At 39.4% G+C, this 22,500-nt stretch overlaps 1 protein-coding gene across 4 annotated transcripts in view; it reads right to left on the reverse strand.

Moving 5' to 3' along the window:
• DPF3 (double PHD fingers 3) overlaps positions 1 to 22,500 on the reverse strand; it is a 1,486,280-nt gene that overhangs the window by 916,015 nt on the left and 547,765 nt on the right. For all 4 annotated transcript variants that reach the window (XM_044074663.1, XM_044074664.1, XM_044074665.1 and 1 more), the window contains one exon: positions 20,750 to 20,857. In XM_044074663.1, coding sequence (XP_043930598.1) covers positions 20,750 to 20,857 — 108 coding nt within the window. The remainder of the gene's footprint in view (positions 1 to 20,749; positions 20,858 to 22,500) is intronic.

The following is a 22,500-nucleotide window of genomic DNA, read 5'->3' on the forward strand; positions in this document are numbered from 1 at the left end:
CGAAAATAAAATTGCCAAAGATTCCAAAGACAACCACAAAGCATTCTATAACTATGTCAAGAATCTAAATGGCAATGCTCAGATCTGCTCTGAGCTAAAACAGAATGGCATTAAATATACTGATCCGAAGGATATTGCCAATATCCTGGCAGATCGATTCAGTGCCAACTTCACCCCCCTCTCACCCCCTAAATGGCCCATCTCAATGCCGGAAGATTGCCAAATTCCAGTAATAACGGCCACACAGGTACAAAACGCACTCTCTAAAGCCAAGAATACAGCATCCATGGGACCAGATGACATCCCGGGCTGTGTACTACATGAACTACAATATGAACTGGCACCTCACCTAAGTGTCATGTTTAATCATAGCCTCACCTCAGGTTTTGTGCCCACTGAGAAGCGTAGAGCTACAGTTATCCCAGTGCACAAGGGGGGATCCACCTTGGATCCCGGAAACTACCGTCCCATCAGTCTGACAAGCCTTATCTGCAAGGCCATGGAGCGTATTATCATGGAACTTATAAACAAAGACATTGGCAACCTTCAAACACTGGACCCCACCCAGTTTGGGTTTGTGAAGGGCCGATCTTGTCTCCTGAACCAGATTGACTTCTTTGAATCAGTCTCCAGAGCCATGGACAAGGGTAAGGTGGTCCACACAGCCTATCTAGACCTTGCCAAGGCCTTTGACACCATCCCCCACTCTGGAATCATAGATAAACTTACTAAGTTGGGCATTAATCCCTATGTTACCCAATGGGTTGCTAAATGGCTTACTGATAGAACCCACACTGTAAAAGTAGCCGACTCCAAATCCAGCTCCAGACAAGTGACAAGTGGAGTACCTCAGGGTTCAGTCCTGGGGCCGCTCTTGTTTGGCATCTACTTCTCTGAAGTACAGGTCAACACTAAGGGACTCTGGCTAACAAAGTTTGCAGATGACTGCAAACTGGGAGCCATTATTGAATCCCCAAATGATGTGGATAGTCTACAAAAGGGCCTTACAGAAACAGATGCTTGGTGCCAGAGCCATGGGCTCAAGCTCAATGCCAAGAAATGTATTGTTATCCCTTTGGGAAAAAAACATGTATCCATGAATTACCATATAGGTGGCAGTACACTAAACACAGAAAGTGTGATAAGAGACTTAGGGACACAGATGGACAGTGGTCTCACCTTCGATAACCTCATCGCCACAACAGTCAGGAAATCCTTCTATGTGGCACACCTCATCACGAAGGGCTTTTCATCCAGAAAGAAGGAGGTCATTGTCCCACTGTACTCATCCCTCATTAGACCCATTATAGAATACAACGCCCCATTTGGTATGTACCTCTCAAGACATCTGCAACAACTGGAAAGGCCTCAGAAATACCTCACTAAAAGAATCACAGGCCTAAAGCAGATGCCCTACACTGACCACCTTAAAAAACTCCAGCTATACTCTGTCACATATCGTCTACTCAGAGGCGATCTCTGCTTAACATACAAGGCCATGTCAAACCCAGAGCTGTTGGACATGCTACACTTAAAGAAATCCCAATCCCTCAGAGCTACACGCTCCAGGGATCTAAACCTTGTTATCACAATAAACAAAACATGCTGGAGGGATAGGTTCCTGACCCAGAGACTCCCCAGACTCTGGAATAGATTGCCCATACATGTCAAGCAGAGTGCCTCTTTGGACCTCTTCAAGAGGAACCTTGACAATTGGATGGGAGAAAGGAAATTCACCCCAGGGATCACGTCAGTCGCCCTGCTAGACAGGGGTCCAGGAAAGTAAATAATGTGGGAAGAAATAGCCAGGGAATTGTTATGGCTAGGCTTGTATAGGCCCTAGGGCTGATAGCCTAGTACCAACCTATGAACCTATGAACATCCCACAGTATACAAACAGAAAAGTGCATACACCCCTCACCTGTAACTGTTGATACCTGGAGTGATAACAATGGCCACTCAACCAGTGGCACTGTTTCTAATGTGTTTGAATAATCAGGTATGTGACAAGATTTATAGCTTCCAAATGGGGATAAAAACTTCAGCATGTGCACCGGACATCTAAAGAGGTAGCCAGAAAAATCGTCAAGAAACATAACTTCTCCACTATTGGGTCTGAGGCCAGTACTTCAGTTTGCTAGATACCAAAACCGAAATTGCAAACCAAGCAGAACCTTACTGGTTTTGGTGCTACAGAAAGTATCAGCTGATTTGTTGGTACTTATGCCAGTCTTTCTCAAAACTATATCTGGACACGGATTCACTTCAGAAGACTGAAAGGCTAAAATCTTGAATTTCAAAAGACTGAGACCAAAATCTTGAAAGCTCAAAAGACTGAAACTCAAACTACGGAATCTCAGAATACTGAAAACACATAGGATACCAACATTTATTATATTCCAGCGCAACTACATACAGAAACAAATAAAAGATAAACCATTTACCACTTCTCCAAGTATAAGCAAGGGGGCAAGCCCCCCTGCACTCCCCACAACACCTGCTACTTAAATATATCAACTCTGAGGTCGCACTTCACAGAACAAAATGGCAAACATACCATTATGTGTTTCATGACTGCCTGTTGTAACCTTAGTCATGTTCCCGTCTAACTTGCTATACTACAACATAACTCATGTTAGTGTAGTGAAGTGCGATCTTAGAGCTGATATATTTAAGTAGCAGGGGGTGGAGAAAAGTAATATGGTTTGTCATGTATTTGTTTCTGTAGTTACTTCTGCTGGAATAGATTGTGTTGGTATCCTGTGTGTTTTCATTATTTTGAGATTCTGTATTGTTGTACATATTATTTCATCAATCATATTACTTAAAAACATTTAATGATTACTAGTCTTCAGCTTTTCATGTGTGCAGTAGTCCAACTCGTACTTTTAAACTACGCAGTTTTCATCTGGTTAATTGTAAAATATAAAACACTTAAAAGTTTGAGGTAAAACATTTTATTTGGCAAAGTATATAAACTTTATTGTTAAACTGAAACATTTAAAATGTGGTGATTTGGGATTAAATTCATAATTCCTGGAACTAGTTAGATCTTGAACAAAAAAGGTTGAGAGCTATTTTGTGAAGCCTGAAATTTTGGGGAATCTGTTACCTGTATTACACAGTCAGTAAAATGTCTGATAGCAAAAGCTGCTTTATTTAAACAGAAAAAGGCTCTGTTTATACACACACAAAGACAGGGATATGGTTTGATTAATCTGCAACAAATTCAGTGAAGCCCATTCAACTAAAACAAGCCAGGTGAGTGGAAAATTCAGAGACATTTGAACTCCATTACACCATGTTATGTTTGGCAAAATAGCTGAGACTCACTGTAACACTGTCTAATAAAACAAATTCCAGGGTCAGTGAACATTACTGTAAGATATGTTTGAATTTCAGTCAACACACATTCAGTTTGTCTTCACTAAAATGTCTTCACTGAGTTGACCAGACTTGAGTACTATTAACAAACAGTGAAGTTTAACAAAGACTTCTTGAACCAAGTAAAATAGGCATAAAATACTTCAAGTACAGATTTGGTACAAAATTCATGGCACAGTTTAACAAATCTAAATGACATAAATGTTTTCTGGCAATGAGTCTCTTTAGACAGACTTTACATTTATTTTCAGGGATTCGCAAGGAAACAAAGTACAGTCTTAACACTATTATGCTCCAGCCTGCACAACGCATCAGCGGGGTCCTTCCTGATGTTATCATTAGCAGTACTTATATAAAGAGACGAACTTTGCTTCACCTTCCAAAGAAAATGTTTTCTATCACATGCCAAACAGAAAATATGCTAAAGGAAAACTTTGTGCCCAAGTTCATTCTGCAAACGAATTTTCTCCGCTGCACTGTCCCAAATTAATAAAGATTTTGGTTAACTACTGATTAAATACTAAATCACAAAAATATCACGGGAATGATCAACTGATTAGGAGTCTGAATGAGTTTTAGTGTTGTGTTGACAGAAGATCAGCTCTGGATATCAAACAAACAAAAGCTAACTTAGAGATAAGAAAATGCATTTTGAAAAGCAAACATGATTTAGGCCTGATTATCAAGAATTTACAACATGGGATAAAACAAGAGAGGTGCATGATAATAGTTTTACAGATACACAGCACCCACTTCGACAACATAGCTTCAAACTGATGAGAGATACGCAATATGTGGGGATTATCCTAACAGTAAATGTATAAACATGTACCGTTTAATTACTCAAACGTCCAAAGAAAGTCTGCCTGGTAAGAAATCATATACTATGTATGGCTGTTCTCTCTTGCTATTATTGCATGTCCATGCAAACAAAAATGCAAAATTACATCTTAGAGCGAAAGACGATGAAGATGAGCATGTCAGAAATTGCCAGATATTAATTTATACAGGACAAAAAAGAAAAGTGTGTTAATTTATGTGTAAGGGATGTATTACCACCATCTTTTTAGAACAGTGCATGAGGCAGTTGGTTTGCTTGTTTTATAACATGCATTGGAGGTGACTAGTTAGTAGTTAGATGCATCCACTAAGCAGGAGTGTCCTAGTGATTTTTATGTCTGATGTGGAAGTCAAAGACCGTTTTTGACCGTTAATTTAATGATTTCCATTTCTGTGGATGCCATTCAGAACTGCTTACACTGCTTCAGATGTGGCCTTCCCAGTGCCCCTCAGAATGCTACAATTACTTCACCATTTTTGAACTGAAGTGAATATCTTACACACTGCACTTCAGAATATTGCCAACCTTTGCCATTGCCCTTTCACAGCACATGTATGCTTTTGATTAATTTGTAAACCAATTAAATTATCTAGAGACAAGCATCTTTTTTACAGCAATCCAAAGACCACACAGTAGGTAGAGAAATCTGAATGGTTGTTATAAAAAAATTATGCAATGACCCCCCATTAATATTCCAAAATGTGCATTATCCCTCATTCCTTCTCACAAGATAGCATTTTTGGGATGGCTAGCAGGAGTGAAAAACTGCCCAGACCTTTTTTTCCTGCTGTATTTAGTTAAGTTAGACTTATTTAAGCTGAAGTGTTATGTATTGCAGTTACCAGTACAAAGTGCAAATGCATTTAGTTTATTGACTAATCTTGTGTTACACCTGTTCCTGTTATTACATTTACTTGCTTGGGTAATAAGTGTTTCATTTTGATGCTTATAGTTATGTTGACGTGGTCGCTTGGGTGAATGTTTATGATTTTGGTGTTGTATTGTACTTTATGTTATTGAAGGAAAGGGGCAAACTTTTCATTTTGGTGCTTGGGGATACCTCAGCATTTTTCTGAAGAGGTCACTTGGGTGAATGTTTCATTTTGGTGCTTGTATGTTATTGAAGGGGTCACATGGGCAAATGTTTAATTTTAGTGCTTTTGTATATTGTAATTGGACATTTTACTGAAGGGGTCTTTTTTCTTTTAGGGAAATGTTTCATTTCAGTGCTTGTGTATACCTGGACATAGTAATGAAGATTTTACTGAAGGGGCCTTTTTTTCTTTTAGGGAAATGTTTCATTTCAGTGCTTGTGTATACCTGGACATAGTAATGAAGATTTTACTGAAGGGGTCTTTTTTCTTTTAGGGAGATGTTTCATTGCAGTGCTTGTGTATACCTGGACATAGTAATGAAGATTTTACTGAAGGGGTCTTTTTTCTTTTAGGGAGATGTTTCATTGCAGTGCTTGTGTATACCTGGACATAGTAATGAAGATTTTACTGAAGGGTCTTTTTTCTTTTAGGGAGATGTTTCATTGCAGTGCTTGTGTATACCTGGACATAGTAATGAAGATTTTACTGAAGGGGTCTTTTTTCTTTTAGGGAGATGTTTCATTGCAGTGCTTGTGTATACCTGGACATAGTAATGAAGATTTTACTGAGGGGGTCTTTTTTCTTTTAGGGAAATGTTTCATTTCAGTGCTTGTGTATACCTGGACATAGTAATGAAGATTTTACTGAAGGGGTCTCTTTTTTTTTCTTTTAGGGAGATGTTTCATTTCAGTGCTTGTGTATACCTGGACATAGTAATGAAGATTTTACTGAAGGGGTCTCTTTTTTTTTTTTTTTTTCTTTTAGGGAGATGTTTCATTTCAGTGCTTGTGTATACCTGGACATAGTAATGAAGATTTTACTGAAGGGGTCTTTTTTCTTTTAGGGAAATGTTTCATTTCAGTGCTTGTGTATACCTGGACATAGTAATGAAGATTTTACTGAAGGGGTCTTTTTTCTTTAGGAAATGTTTCATTTCAGTGCTTGTGTATACCTGGACATAGTAATGAAGATTTTGCTGAAGGGGTCTTTTTTCTTTTAGGGAAATGTTTCATTTCATTGCTTGTGTATACCTGGACATAGTAATGAAGATTTTACTGAAAGGGGTCTTTTCTTTTAGGGAAATGTTTCATTTCAGTGCTTGTGTATACCTGGACATATTAATGAAGATTTTGCGTAGGGAATTTGTGTATCAGGGAAGTGCTTGTGCTTACATGGTCAGACTGCTGAAGTGAAAACTGTGCAAAATAATTTATTGTGTCATTTTAGTGCTTGTGCATACAGAGTACAAACTAATGAAGGGTTACTTGGGAAAATTATTCATTACTGTGTTAGTATTTGTGAAGTGTTTAATTTTGGTGCTTGTGTATACCTGGACATAGTAATGAAGATTTTGCTTGGGGAAATTCATTCATGTATCAGGGAAGTGCTTGTGCATACATGGTCAGACAGCTGAAGTGACCACTGGGCAAAATAATTTGTGTCATTTCAGTGCTTGTGCATACACAATACAATACACAATACAAACTAATGAATGGGTTACTGGGGAAAATTATTCATTACTGTGTCAGTGTTTGGGAAATGTTTCATTTTGGTGCTTGTGTATACCTGGATATGTGTAACGTGTGTGTGTATGTATATATATGTATGTATGTATATGTATATGTATATATATATATATATATATATATATATATATATATATATATATATATATATATGTGTGTATATGTATGTGTGTGTATTTTTATTTTGAAAGTATTTTAAGCTAATGTCTTGGAAATGAACAAATTTTAATGACTGACTAATACAATGGATTAATACACTCCAGTGAATCATACTGGCTTCAGGCTACACCTGGCAAAACAATACTGTCTGAGGTAGTTAAACATTCATTTGGCCCTCCCCCAAGACCCACTTCAGATTGCACCAACTTTACAGAAAGGATGCAGATTAATTATATAGTGTGGAGAGACTCTTACCTTAAGAGCAGAATAACCCTTATTAGATTCTGGAAGATCAGAAGGCTAGGAATTCTATTCCCTCCCCAAAAATAGCAGCACAAAGTAAATGGCTTTAAGTTATAAAAATTTCACACTCTTAAATGAAGTTGGAGACCGAGTGTCTACAGGCTGAATAGATTGGTAGTTACAACATGCAGAAAATGCTGACTTTTATGGGTTTATGGCAGTCCAGGTGTTTACCCTGCCCTGAGGCCCTGAGGATTAATGTTTCATGTGTTTGTTTCAGTGTACTTGTAATCATATTCAGTGGTTAACTTGGCAACAGCAAGCAGTCCAGTGACACATTTATCTAAGTTAACTGATGTGCTTCCCTCTTAAACTTGCACTGCAGTGTTATAGTTTTCTTTGTTGTACTCTTAACATTTTCCCAGAACAAGACGTCTGAGTGTAAATAATTATTTTTAGGGGGTGGGTCATTAGCACTACTACTACTGCACTCCTATATTGTCTGAGAGTAGCTATAATTATAAGAAAATGAAAAACATAACAACATTTTCAATTAGGGTAGAATGCTTGCATTAGAATAATCTAAATAAGCAGGCAGTTTGTATGTGTGTGGTGGTGGGGGGGTGTCAAGGAACTTTTGTTAAACCATGTTTTATTGTAGAAAGTCTGGTTAAGTAAAATTAAATGTGTACTTGGCTGATGCACACAAGCTGTGATAGTGAGTCTGTCAGCAAAATGAAAGTATGCAATGCAGTTGTTAGTATTTGTACTTTAATCCTGACCAGTAAAAAGCAGCTACTTCATTAGGTAATGGGGGTGTTTGTGAATTCATTGAGGTGACTGCCCTTGTTTACTGTCAGTTATGGCTTTGCAAGATGACTGTTTGGGTAAAGTCTGCTGTTGGGCAAACCTGTAACTACCATTTCTGTGCAATGGACTAAATTAATGCAGCCATTTGCAGTTCATTACTGTTTGCTTTCTGATTTCAGAGGTTTTTGAGCCAGGTACTTTTGGTAGGCTGTTGGGATGGGGGACTTTCATGTCGCCAGTGTTGGAATGAAATAACCATTTAGTGTTGTAATTCTGGCTTTGCAAAACTGTGAGGGAGTAAGCAATATGCATACAGGCTGTGGGACTACAGTCTCTGTGCAGCAGATATATGTTAATGCTGGAAGGATCAATGCAGAAAGTATAGTGGAGGCAATGGAATGACTGCCCCTTTTAGTCCTGCAAAGACAATGTAAGCTGTGACAGTGTGTGCATCACAAATGCATTAATAGTCTTTAATCCTGGCAAGGCCAAGCCAGATAGTTGGTAGATCATGGCTGTGGCACTGTCAATGAAATGAGTGCTGTTTCTGAAGCTGTAAATCATTACATGTATACAACAGTGGCACTTAAATAATTTCTGCAATATCTTCATTTCAGAGTTGCAACAACTCAACTACAACCAGAATGAGTGAACAGAGTGAGCAGAGTGTTACAGTGGCCTATCTGAAATCTATTAATTTTAAAGAGTTGACTCTTAATGAGAAGTTAAGAATCAAGAGGACTGGAAGACCCACACCTGATCTGAAGATAGAGTCTGCAGGTACAAGTAGGTCAAGAACATACACACGCAGCTTCAACAGGTCAGTGTATGACAAACACACCTGGATCTGTGGTTATGAGGAAACAAACAGCTTGTACTGCTTCCCATGTTTGTTATTTGGTGGAGAGGAAGCCTGGACATCAAAGGGTATGGATGACCTGAAGAGACTGGAAGAAAAGTCCAGAAGGCATGAACAGTCTGCTAAACATCTAGACAATGAAATGAGTCTAGCAGTGTTGGGAACTGTGGATATCCGGTCTCAGTTAAGTAGTGGATACCAGTTATCAGTAGAAAGACACAACAAGAAAGTGGCTGACAACCGTCATGTTCTGTCTATTTTAATAGAATGCATGAAGACGTGTGGTGCACAAGAACTAGCTTTCAGAGGTCATGATGAGTCTGAAGAGTCAAAGAATCCAGGAAACTTCCGGGCAATAGTAGAATTAGTCGGCCAGTTTGATAAGAAGTTGTTAGACCACATGACAGCTTCAACTGTTTTCAAAGGAACATCAAAAACTATTCAGAATGAACTCCTGGACTGCATGCTGACAGTATGCAGAGAAGAAATAAAAAAAGATTCGTACTGCAAATTTTATAGCAGTAATTGCAGATGAAACCACTGATTTTGCTGCGACGTGGCAGATAGCTATTGTGTTCCATTACATTGTCAATGGACAGGTGGTGGAACGTTTTTGGGGATACTTTACACCACTTGGACAGACAGCACAACATATTGCTGTTGTGATAGAACAACAGTTGAAGGAAGTAGTGGGAGACCAGCATGAAAAAGTGATTGCTCAGAGTTATGATTCTGGATAAAAAAAACTACAACTTTCAATATCAACAAAACCAAAACCAAAACCCAAAAACATTCTGGTCAGGAATAAATAAACTACTCCACCCAGGCAACACCAAAACACCTACCCCAGCTAGCTTAGCACAAACCCAACCTAACATCATAGCCAACACTTTTAACAACTTCTTCTCTCAAACAGTCAACTCACTTGCAAGCACCATGACTCCCCCCCTTCCCTCCAAATTACCACCACTCTAAACAGTACCCACACGCTAAAGCTTGAGTCCGTCTCAACAACCTATATACGGAAACTACTTTCTAAACTAAAACCCTGCACCCCTTCTGCTGACAAACTTCCAGCTGAATATCTTCAGCTAGCTGCAACCGAAATAGCCTACCCAGTTTCCATCTTAATAAACAGAACCATAACAGAATCCAAAATCCCATCCTGCTGGAAAATCTCCCATATTATTCCACTCCATAAAGGAGGGAACTCTAACGAACTATCCAATTTTAGACCTATTGCCCTTCTATCTCCTCTATCCAAAATAATGGAACGCTGCATTCACCATCAACTTCTACATTATCTCTTAAATAACAACTTGCTTGTAGACTCTCAACATGGTTTTAGACCGTACCACAGTACTACTACTGCCCTTCTCTCCTTCTCTGACACTATAAATAAAACCAAATAACAACCTGTTCTCATCTGCACTATTCTTGGACCTCTCAAAAGCATTTGATATGGTCAACCATCAACTTCTCCTTGATACCTTAAAATCCCTATCTCTGGATTCACAAGCATTACAGTGGTTCAACTCATACTTGACTAATAGAAAACAAGCAGTCCTTTGGGACAGCCATTTATCCACTCAACTCCCAATTACTATTGGAGTCCCACAAGGATCCATCCTAGGTCCCCTACTTTTCTCTATTTTCATTAATAATCTGCCCAATTCCCTCCCAACATCCACATGTATACAATATGCAGATGATTCCACTCTCATCTGCTCTGCTTCTTCCCCAGCAGAACTCCACTCTGCTACCCAAGTAGTCTTCACTGCAGCAGAAAAATGGTTTAAACATATCTGTCTCCTCCTAAATCCCAAAAAAACCAAACTACTACTCTTTACCCCAACCTGTAAATCCACCCCAATCTCTTTTTCAATAACATCCTGTAATGGCACTGTCATCAAACCTGACAGCTGCACTAAACTGCTAGGCGTCACCATAGACAACCAGCTAAATTTTGACTATCACATTGATTTAACTATCAAGACAGTCAATAAAAGATTGGTGCCCTATACAGGCTAAAGCCCTATCTCACTGCTACTTCCCGAGTAGCCCTCGCCCAAACTCACCTTATCTCTACATTAATTTACGCCTCTCCCTCCTTTATCAACTTATCTAAAGCTAATCTTCAGAAACTGAATACTGCCTACCACAGTATAGCCAGATTTGCCACTGGCTCTCCATTCCAAACTCACCACTGTCTTAACTTAAAGAAACTAAACTGGCTAGAACTCCCAAACCTAATACTCCTACAACAACTGATCATCACTTTTAAAATTCTTCATTACCCCTCCAATATACCCATACTAAATAAACTCATCACACCTTATAAAAATCTCACGACACTTAGATCAGCCAACAAGCTACTAGTTACTACTTTGAAATCTCATAACAAATCAGGTGATTCCCTATTTGCAAACACTATCGGTTCTTACTGGAATAAACTTCCCACAGAACTGACCTCCCTAACCTCATGTCACCTTTTCAAAAAACAGATAAAAACTCACCTACTAATTCACTGGCTATGTCCCTGCTCCAATCCTGACTGAGCTCAGCACTCTTTATTACTCTCTCCAGTCTGCTACTTGTGTATTTCTTTCCACTTCCGTTCTAACTTAGACTGACTTCATCAGCCCCCTTTACTGGACCTTCACTCTTTTATCCCTCAATTTTTTGCTTACCTCCCCTTCTAGCCATCTTCTTTCCATATCTTTCTACCTTTAGCTGACCTCCTATAATCCTGCTACCTTGGCATTTCATCACTATCCTGTTTCCACCCTCTCCTTTTTCCAACTGGACACTCCCACCCTTTACCAAACTCATAATACTTTTTTCCAATCAAATTATATTCTATCCCCACTTTCTGTCTACCTTTTTTTTCCCCTTTTCCTCATCTTTAACTACTTAATTACCTGTTAAACTGCCAAACCTGCTCTTTTAACACTTGATAACAACAGATTTCTTGCTTCTGCAAATTTCCTAATCTGATATCATGACTACTGACTAACGATAAAATTTTTTAACTTGACTATTGATGTCTCTTAACTTAACTTTGTATTTTAGATGCTGGAGCTTATCTCCTTAGCCGCTTAACTGAACTCTGTTTGTTACCTACTCAGATGAGTCCAGGTAAACTGTATATTGTCTCAGTACATTTTGTTAGTATTAATTTAGAAATGTTTTTGTAAATGTATTGTCTTATTCTGATAGTGGAGCTTTTCTCCTCGGGCCTCTGCTGAAAATGGACATGTATCCAGCCAGATTAGCCCGGTTAACAAATGTAAAATAACAAATGTAAAATAAATAAAATAAAATAAATAAAATGATGGTGCATCGGTTATGAGTGGTATTCAGCATGGGGTCCAGGCCATCTTAAGAGAAAAGTTTAAATATGCCTACTATGTACACTGCTATGCCCACCAACTTAATCTGGTAATGCAAAGAGCCGCACAACAGAATACTGAGGCAAGGATATTTTTTGTAACACTTGGTGGAATTCCAGCCTTTTTCAGTCGTTCAGCTCAAAGACAAGCTGCTCTGGATAATATAGTATCACGACACATGCCAAGAGTGTCAGGAACACGGTGGAATTTTAACATCCGTACTGTAAATGCAGTGTACGAGAACTTGGAGTCGCTGGAAGAGTGCTTTGATTATTTGAGCAGGAATCCTACATCTGGTGCAGCAACAGTACTGGAAGCAAATGGGCTACTGCAATCAATTGCAGATGACCAATTTAAATTTTGGCTTGCTGTCTTCCATTGTATAATGCCCCATGTTGATGTTCTGTACAGGCAACTTCAGTGTCGTACCACAGATGCAACTGCTGTTGAAAAGGATGTTCGTACATTTTTGGATGCAATTGACACTGTCAGATCGGGTATCGATGGTATTGCAGAACAGTACCTACATACAGAGAACATCCGGTCAAAACGTAGACGAGGGCCATCAGCTTCCCGACCACTGCATGAGACCTTGTCAATTGCTGCAAAGGAAGTGTGTGATGTCATAAGGTTCCAGGCAACATCACGATTTCAACAAACTGGCCATCTTCAAGCTTCTCAGTTACTTCTGCCTGGAAAGTTTTCAACATACATGAGAGTTTCCAGAAAATCTGTTCACAGGAACAATGGACAGCTATCCATTCCTGATGAGGGGACAACTTAGAACAGAACTTGGAGTGGTGTATCAACGTGAAGACTTTAAAGCAGCTGGCAGTGCAGTCAAGATGTTAAAATTCTTGTTGGACAACTCCTTAACCCGTGTGTTTTCACAGACTTACGAAGTGTTGTTAATTATAGCCACCACACCAATGTCAACTGCTGAGGCAGAAAGGTGTTTCTCAACACTGAAAAGGATTAAAACATTTCTTCGTTCTACAATGGGGCAAGACAGATTAAATGCTTTGGCTATGCTTTCCATAGGAAAGGAGTTAATGCAGAGTATACCCAACTTCAACCAGAGGGTTATTGATTATTTTGCACAAAATAAAGAGAGACGAATGGACTTCATCTATAAGTAATGGAAACGGAACACCATACAGGAAACGGAACACCATACAGGAAACGGAACACCATACAGAAGAACACAAGAGGCACTTATTTGGTACTATACTAGTGCTACAAGCACTTGTGTAACCCAGCCACTGGGGATGCACAAGCCAGTGCATTTCTTTGTGCCGGTCCCAAGCCCGGATAAATGGGGAGGGTTATATCAGGAAGCCTGGGCATCACCACATATAACCTCCTGACAAAATTGTGGGGCAATACAGATTTTGTTACAGGATTGGTCGAGCCCCAAGTTAACAATCACCACCACCAGTACTACTCTTTACCAAAAGGGTGCTGGCAGAAATTGGGGGGAGGGTACTGTTGGCTCTAGAAGAGGGGGAAGGCAGAAATTGGGGGGAGGCTACTGTTGGCTCTAGAAGAAGGGGAAGGCATGCCCAAAGGTAGTGTGATTTGGACATGTGCTGAGGAGGGATGCTACTAGGTATATGCTACTAGGTATATTGGGAGAAGGATGCTAAGGATGGAGCTGCCAGGGAAGAAAAAAGGAAGGACTTGTAATTAGATTTATGGATGTGGTACAGGAAGTGATGTGGTGAGAGAGCAAGATGCAGAGGACAGGAACCAATGGAAACAGATCTGATGTGGCAAACCCCTAACTGGAACAACTGAAAGACTGCAAGCACCTATTTGGAACCAGCTGGGGGTCATGTGAATATTATTTGCTTTGGGAAACTTAAAACTGTCCCTTTGAGCCTCCATGAAAAGGGGTGGGAGAAATCAGTATGACCTGATGTGTTCCAGACCACAGCTTCTAAGGTGCACGACAGCTTCTCCTCAGGTGCAGAAACTGAGTATGAACTACTGTTTGCAGTATACCGCAGAGGTAAGTGTTCAAACCAATGTGTGTGTATGTAATAATGTGTGCTGTGTAGACTATTCAGCATGTGCCATACTGACTGAGCATTTACTTCATGTAAAGAAGTATGTGAAGCATTGATCCCATTGCACCATAGCCACCCCGTCTTGTTGGCCACACCCCATCTTGTTGGCCACACCCCGTCTTGTTGGCCACACCCATCCAGCTGTCTCCTGCAGCCCCCCTATGATTTGAAGTCACCAGCCGCCACTGCCAATAAACTTAATTTATCCACTCACTACATTAGCCAACAATGATAAATGAAGTGATAATTCAATGTTGTTGTTGTTGTCTTTTGGCTTTTCCCAGTTAGGGGTCGGCACAGCGGAACTCCGGTCCGCTAATGATTGGCAGTAGATTTTCACATTGCCAAGTTGCCAGCTCGACGCCAAACCTTCAACTAAAGCACGCCCAGTCACGCATGTCTTTCGAAATGCTACTCGACCCACGGGAGGACATACAAACTCCACACAGAAGGCACTCCCTGCACTCCAGCTGAGAATCGAACGGAAGAACCTCTTGTTGTGAGGCAACAATGCTACCGCTGCACCACCGAAGGTGTTGCATAGTGATGATTCGTCTATTGGATACTACTGGGCTAAAACTAGTTCTGGTCTTACCACAGCTACACTGAGCTAAAAATCAATGTCCCTTTTGCTCCTTCACTGTCCAGAAGCTAAACATTAGCACTGATCTTACGGAGCAGGTAAAAGGTTCTTTGGCAATCAGCAGTCTCATCCCATATACTATGTGGATCTGTAAGTTGTTGTTTCTCATGTTAGACACCCGAATAGTTCATGCAGCAATTCAGTGCAAGAGAGAGGAAAGCTGCACAATGGTCCAAAGCCAGATCAATCAGAAATGTCCCACATATACTGCCCAATCAGAAACGGTCATGAATCAATGTCTCCATACTCCTCTCACCAGGGGCAAAAGCCAGTTCCTAAGTAGCAGTTTTCAGATTTTCCAGTGACTGGCAGTTTCTGCGGGGGATTCTGCCCCAGCAAAGTAAATATGGAAATGAATGAAATGTTTTAAGGACAACAGAGAAGTCAGAATTGCAGTTGTACACTGGCTGTGATGTTTGGTTCACAGCTAAGGTGCCTCATGTGCAGTGTCAACAAATTTTCCACACAACTGTAAAGGAGTTTTGTGGAATGTTCAGCTTCTACACATATCCCAACAGTATGCAAGTAGGTAAATTGTGTGCGCGTGTCTGTGTGTGTGTGTGTGTGTGTGTGTGTGTGTGTGTGTGTGTGTGTGTGTGTGTGTGTGTGTGTGTGTGTGCCTCTGTGTGCGTGTGTGTGTCTGTCTCTGTGTGCGTGTGTGTGTCTGTCTCTGTGTGCGTGTGTGTGTCTGTTTGCATTTGTGTGTGTGTGTGTGTGTGTGTGTGTGTGTGTGTGTGTGTGTGCGTCTCTGTGTCTTGTGTGTCTGTGTGTGTGTGTGTTTGCTGTGAAATGGACTGATGTCCCATCCAGGGATTACTTCATGTTTTATTCCTACTGCTTGCTGGGATAGAATTCAGCTCCTTGTGACCCAGAAATGGATAAAGGTCTGAATATGGAGGAAGGGAACCACCTTCCAGATGTAACATGAGTCACTTCTTAAAGACATCTGATCTTTGCGCATGACCAGACAGGGTTCCCTTCGGATAAGCACCTGTAGTTTGGTAGTCCTGGGAACAGAGCTGATTGCCGAACATAACAAGATCTACTAAGACAAATTTAATAGCTGGCAAAATAGTCAGCTCAAAGAAAGGATGTGAAAGCCTATCAATCGAAAAGTTCAGTTCCCAAGAAGATATGCAACCACAACTATGGAATAACTCAGGCCCAAATCAAAAAGGTACTTGATAATATCATGCAATTCAACTCAAATGAGTTGTCACTGAATACTCCTCTGCCCAGATGGAAAATCTCCTCAACTTATCAGCATATGTCTGAAGAGTGAAAAGCTTTCAAGAAGCTTTTGTCACCTTCAAGGCTCCTAACTTGGAAGTGCACACCAGTGGAGTATTTTAAGACCCACACCAGAAATAATGCAAATTGTCTAAACCTTATGGACTTGCAACTGTAAATCACTATCTTTATGACTTGCAAGTACATTTCACACATATTTGCTATATTTTACACATACATGTTACATCTGTTACATTTTCACACACATGCTATATTTTATTATGGACTTTTTATAAATGTGTGACTTTCATCCCATGTAATAAATGTATGTTCATGTAACAATTTACATATCAGGAGAATAACATTTTAAGCAAATTATGAGGTGCATGCCTCAAAACAGAACTGTAAAAAGATACATTTGTTTGCATGACTTTGTAAATGTTCATACTAGCCAGTTATTGTTATTACAGCAAGGTGCATTACTGCTATCATTTGCTACAGCTTGTTGATTATTGGTTTGTCAGTGCTACAAACAGGGTGGTACTTTTCCCACATGTTCACCTGCATTGATGCTAATGCTGTATATACATTTCTATTACACATTTACCAGTAAAGCTGATTTATGGTTCCCAGGGGCTGGATTCCTTTCATGAAAATGTGTTTAAGTACATTAAATTACCATGTTAATGCTTATTAGGGTGTACTGTTACAATGTTACAATATTAGGTTATAATATGCTTTATATTCTCTAACTAACTGATAAGGGCATGTTGATGCAAACTTGACTGAATTTACAAATAGACTGAGTAACATTTAAATGTTGGAACAATGAACACTATCGACCGTCTGAAAGGCTGGAGTGGGGAAGTGAACTAGAGGGGTTCTTTTTTTCTCTATTTTGTTGCCATGGGAGCAACCTTCCACTCAAAAGATTGCTTATGACCAAATTAAGGGATTTTTTTTTTCACATATACATTTATAATGGTGGGTTGTAGTTGATGGGGTGAAGCACAACTTTTGTTTTTCCAAAGGGTATCTTTTGGGTGTGCTGTGCTGTTGGCAGCAATATTTGTAAGCAATTTAAGCAACATAATTGACTTCAGTTATACTATGGGGGAAGGGTATCTTTCTGGACTGTTTGAGATATTGTAGCACTTACAGCTATATACGTGGAGTATTTTTTTTTTTTTTACCCAGATTGGTGTACGATATTAAGTTTAATGCACCACTATAGTAGTAAGATGTTTGATCTGAACAGGGTGTACGCAATAAGAATGAACATTAAATTATTCCTGTTTATGCTGAATGTATCCCTACCCAGCTGGATTCTGTGTTAGAGACAGACATATATTTATTTACCAGGAAAGTCAAACTGGGATTGACCTAATTTTCAGTGGAGGCCTGGGGAAAAAAGCTCCACACTTAATTCAGATAAAAGTACACAGAACAGTGCAAAATACGTACATAAAGTAACACAATGGGAGTTCTTCATTGTACAAGGAGAAAAAAAGCTGTACAGTCTTTACAATTAGAAACTACATGAGATATTCATTTCACATACATACATTAAAAATGCTGTGGTATTTTTCATTGTGAATCATATATATATATATATATATATATATATATGTGTGTGTACATTAATTTTTTTTGTACAGTTTAGGATCTACAGTTGAAATGTCAAGCATAGTATACACTGAAATTGAATGTATACAGTTACTAGAGAGATGTGTTTAAGGATATGTTAGGATGTCATTTCATTACTGCAAAAATGGAGTTTTCAGAAGTAAACTCGGTTTGTGGAAGAAGTTGTATTTTTGCATGTTTCATCGAGAATATTGGCAAGCAGTGGAATATGAAGAAAAGGTACAGAGACAGAGATGTTAGGTGAGTTAGGGATAGGGAAATTATGGGAATATATAGGATATAAGGAGTTTAGCTGTATATGGGAGGGGAAATTGTTTATAAGCACTATTTATATACTACTGTGGTGCAGTGCAGAAACACAGCCAGTTGTCCAATAAGTTTTTTTAGTGATGGGTGGCTGTTTCAGAACAATTCTGGGTGGAACATAGGGAACCAGAAAGTGTTAATGGCTGACAGCGGAAAGGATATGTTAAAAGAGATGCACCTTTATGTGCATGTAAATGTAAATAGAACAGATTTTGTAACTATGTTTTTCCTCTGTAGGAATTTATTTTGTCTGTTATTCCTGTTCAAACAAGTTTGGTTCCTTTGCAAAAAAAAAAAAAAGGAGGGGGTTGTTGGGGACAGGCTAATCATTGCAAGTCTGACTTAAAAATAATTTTTTAAAAGGGGGGGAAGTTGGCCTGTGCCCTCTCCCATTTCCTTTGCCAAAGTATTCTCCCTCTAGGGTCAAATTCTCAGGGAAAAGGGCATATTATTTTCTCAAGGCTGTGCAATCTGAAACAGTGTCTGAAGGCAACCTTTCAGAGTTACTGTATAAATAAAGATTTGCACAAAGTTTCAGATAATCCCTCCTAAAAAGAAGATAATTAATAGATCTCTTAAAATGGAGCTCAGTATCTCTTGCCCTACTCAAAAACATACTAACGTGCTTATTATAACGGCATGAATTTGATACAAGACAGACCTTTGTAACATGTAAACTTTCAAACATCCAAAGCACTAGAAGATAAACTTCAAGTGGCTTTAACATTGAAGACATTATTTTCATAATGCACATAACTTCAAAAACTGTTTGGAAAGTCTTCAGGCCTTTGCTCTGCAACAAATACCATCACACAAGACTGGAAACATCCAGAAGAATTGGCTAGCATGCAACACTGTCAGCTGCTTTTTTAAACAATTTTGCTTCTTCTCTTATGCTAAATTTAGATCTTTTTGTCACTGCTCATCAGGTAACAATGCAATTCTTCTTTCCAAAAGGCCTAGTATGAGCGTGCAAGTGCTTGTGTTCAAAGTGATCGTCACACTGCTAGGCTGGGGAGCTTTCTACATCAGCCTTCGCAAATTCTGTTGGTCATCACACTGCTAGGCTAGGGAGCTTTCTACATCAGCCTTCCCAAATTCTGTAAACTATGTTATGATACTGCTGCATGGGAAAACTGGACATCCTGTCTGGAAAAAAATACTTCAATCGCACGTAGATATGATATAGAACTAAACACAAGTCTACATTTTAGCACTAATCCACAACTGGTTGTGGTTAAAGCAGCACTTACCCAAGGTGGGAATATTTGATCACAAGAGTGAAGACCAAATGATTAACAGTTGGGCAAACCCTGCGTTACCCACACTTAGGAGTGGATTATTGCTATTATACAATGACATTTAAGAAAAAACTGCTATTTTTCCTAAATAATGTAATTATATAAACACACTTTAGTGTTATTCTGCCAGCTTTTTGTAGTCTTGGGCATTCTCTAAGCCTGTAAATCCCAGTGTCTTCCCTTTTTTTTTTCTTCAAGATTATGATTTAGGTCTCCACAAGCCAGACACCATAGGAAATGGAGACAACTGACCCCCACCACCACCAAAGCTCTGCACTGTGCCTGACTTTGCCTCCTAGTTTGCCTTTTCCCTCTTTGAAAAGTTCCTGCTAAATCACCAAGGATTAGAATTAGTCAATAATGCATCATGCATGTAACATCAGAGTTTCATGATTGCTGAACGGTGGAAAAACACCTTTCTCTTTAAATGTATTAGGTTTTCTCCAGTTACAGAGAAGGGGACTGGGCTGCTACTATTTATTTATTTAAATAGTTACAGCTGCCAGAGTTGATTTGTTTCCCTCTAGGTTGCATGGACAGGAACTGGGCATCCATAGTTATTTGTTTTAATAGTTACAGTTGCCCAAGGTCTAGTTTGCTTTTGCCACTTTCCAGAGATGAAAATTTAGCAACATGTTGATTAGGAGGGGCTGCTGATAATCTGAATTGTTCCTGTTGTAATGGCGGAGTCTTAGAGCAGTTTACTGTAACAAAAAAGTTTATTTTTCAGACTTTAAATTCTCCGATAGTAACAGAGAAAGTGAAGTAATGGAGCATCTTTCTGTAGGTATCGCACAATCTGCAACTAGCACGTTGACTGGTTTTGTCCAATAAGCGTGCACATTTTGGAATAGTAATAAGTCCTCAATGTACAATGGGGATTGCGTCGTTAACAAATAATGCCAAATACCATTTCCTTCTGTTGGTGTTTTCCCATCAACAGAGGGAGAAACACGCAAGGTGATAGCTGACTTGACAAACATTTGGTCTACTAATAATGCAAGTGAACTCCCTACATCAGCAGAACAGCCTTCTAGCAGCCTAGTATAAAACTCAGTTTTACATAAACGTGCATCAAAAATCTAAAAATATACTCAACTTGCTTAACAGTAAATAAAGAACTTTGTAATTCAGTCACATGGTTCATTATATAACAGGACTTTGTTATTCGGTCACATGGTTCGGTATATAGCAGAAACCTCCAAATCATTTTAAATAGAGCATTTATCACATATGATCACTCACCGGGTTTGATATCAAGGATGTGTAACCTGGGGTCTTCTGGTGGGTGTAACCGCCGTTTTTTACGCCAGCATCGTGCTGGATATGTATAGAGCTGACCTGGACCATTCCCTAGACAAACGAGATCAGTAAAAGATATAAGTTAGATACATAACAAGTACAATTTTAACTGGATACGTCTTGAAAACTTTGGTATTTGATTAATAGATTACACATTTCTTAGCCCCTTTATTAAACCAGTATGCATCTTTGACTTCTGCCGTTTTACAGCCAACTGCCCCTCTAACTTCACAAGGTGCAACATCATTAAACAGGAAAAGTGCACTGCTAGCAAAATGAAACAGTGAGCAGTACTAGAGAACCAAAATGTGAATGAGTAAGCCAAACTATTTGGGTCTGTGTCAAATAATGAAATGACCACATTGTTGAACATCATCTCATTGACAATGCAGTCCATCAACACCCCCTCCATGTGGGAAGCTGTGCCCTGCATTCCACTCCACCCCCGCTAATTATATATACAAACTCCAAGATTGCACTACAGAGGGGAAAAGGGAAAATTTCCTGATCCCTACTGTAACATGATCTCAGTCAGAAGGGTTTGACAGCCTGCATTGTCGATGAGATGATACATTCAACAATGTGGATGTTCCATTATGTAACATAGATCCAACTCTTTAGCAGCAAAATAATCTAACAAAATGCCTTGCAAAATCAGCGCTAATTAAAAAATAAACAACAAGAGGACAATCCTCATCTTGTTGAACAAGTCATTGCATTCATAACTAAATTTGGCAGTCACATTCCACAGTGGTATACTTAGTATGTTTTATGATCCAAGGGGTCACTGGTCAAGTGTTTAAACACACACACACAAAGCAGAGGAAGAATGCGAAAAAAACAGCTTATCCCTATGCAATCTTTCACTGTACGCAATTACATAATACGAACATTCCAATTACATAACAATATGAACATTCCAATTACATAATACGAACATTCCAAGGAAAGAAGATAATTGTCCACTAACCTAGCCTGAATGTCTTGGTCCTCTTCCACTGAGCTGTCACTGTACAATTTCCTCCATTAATACTTACAAGGAATCCAACAAAAATCAAGCCCAAGCTCTTTCAAAGCTGCCATGCATGTCCCCTTCTGTCCGTCTACACAAATTCTCAGCAGCTTCGTGGCACACCAGTGATCACCCTACCACAGATCATCCACTCCCTTGTCTTCTTCCACTTTACATGTACAAAGTATTAACACTATCACCATGTACTCCAGCTCCTACCATCCCCACTACTATTTTTTTAATCTGTTTGTTAACTGGATAAGCTCACTGGACAGGGTTCCTTTTCAGAGGCAACAGGGGAGCACTGTCTGGTTAAGTGACTTGCCCAGAGCCACACAGTAAGCAAATGGAGATGGAAAGAGTCAAGCTTTGCAGATTCTCCTTCAGCATAACACCCTCCTTCTTCATGAATGTTCTCCAGACTAGTACAACACATTTTAGATGTTGTCTTAACAATAGTGAAAAGATGGCTCCTTAAATCCATCTCTTCAACTTCTTATTCCAAAGCTTTTATCACAGCACACATGCACTGAACTGCATGACTCAGCCTCTTTCATATGTCAGAAGATCACATGCAACATATACATGTGACCCCCCCCCCAGATTCCCCATCTAAATGATGTTTCAAGCTTATACCGAATCCTAGTCTATGTTAGCACCCAAACACACTTCCGTCTTGCAG

The sequence above is a fragment of the Protopterus annectens genome, chromosome 6.part0, assembly GCF_019279795.1.
Source record: "Protopterus annectens isolate FY-2018-M chromosome 6.part0, PAN1.0, whole genome shotgun sequence".
NCBI classification, from domain to species: Eukaryota; Metazoa; Chordata; order Ceratodontiformes; family Protopteridae; genus Protopterus; species Protopterus annectens.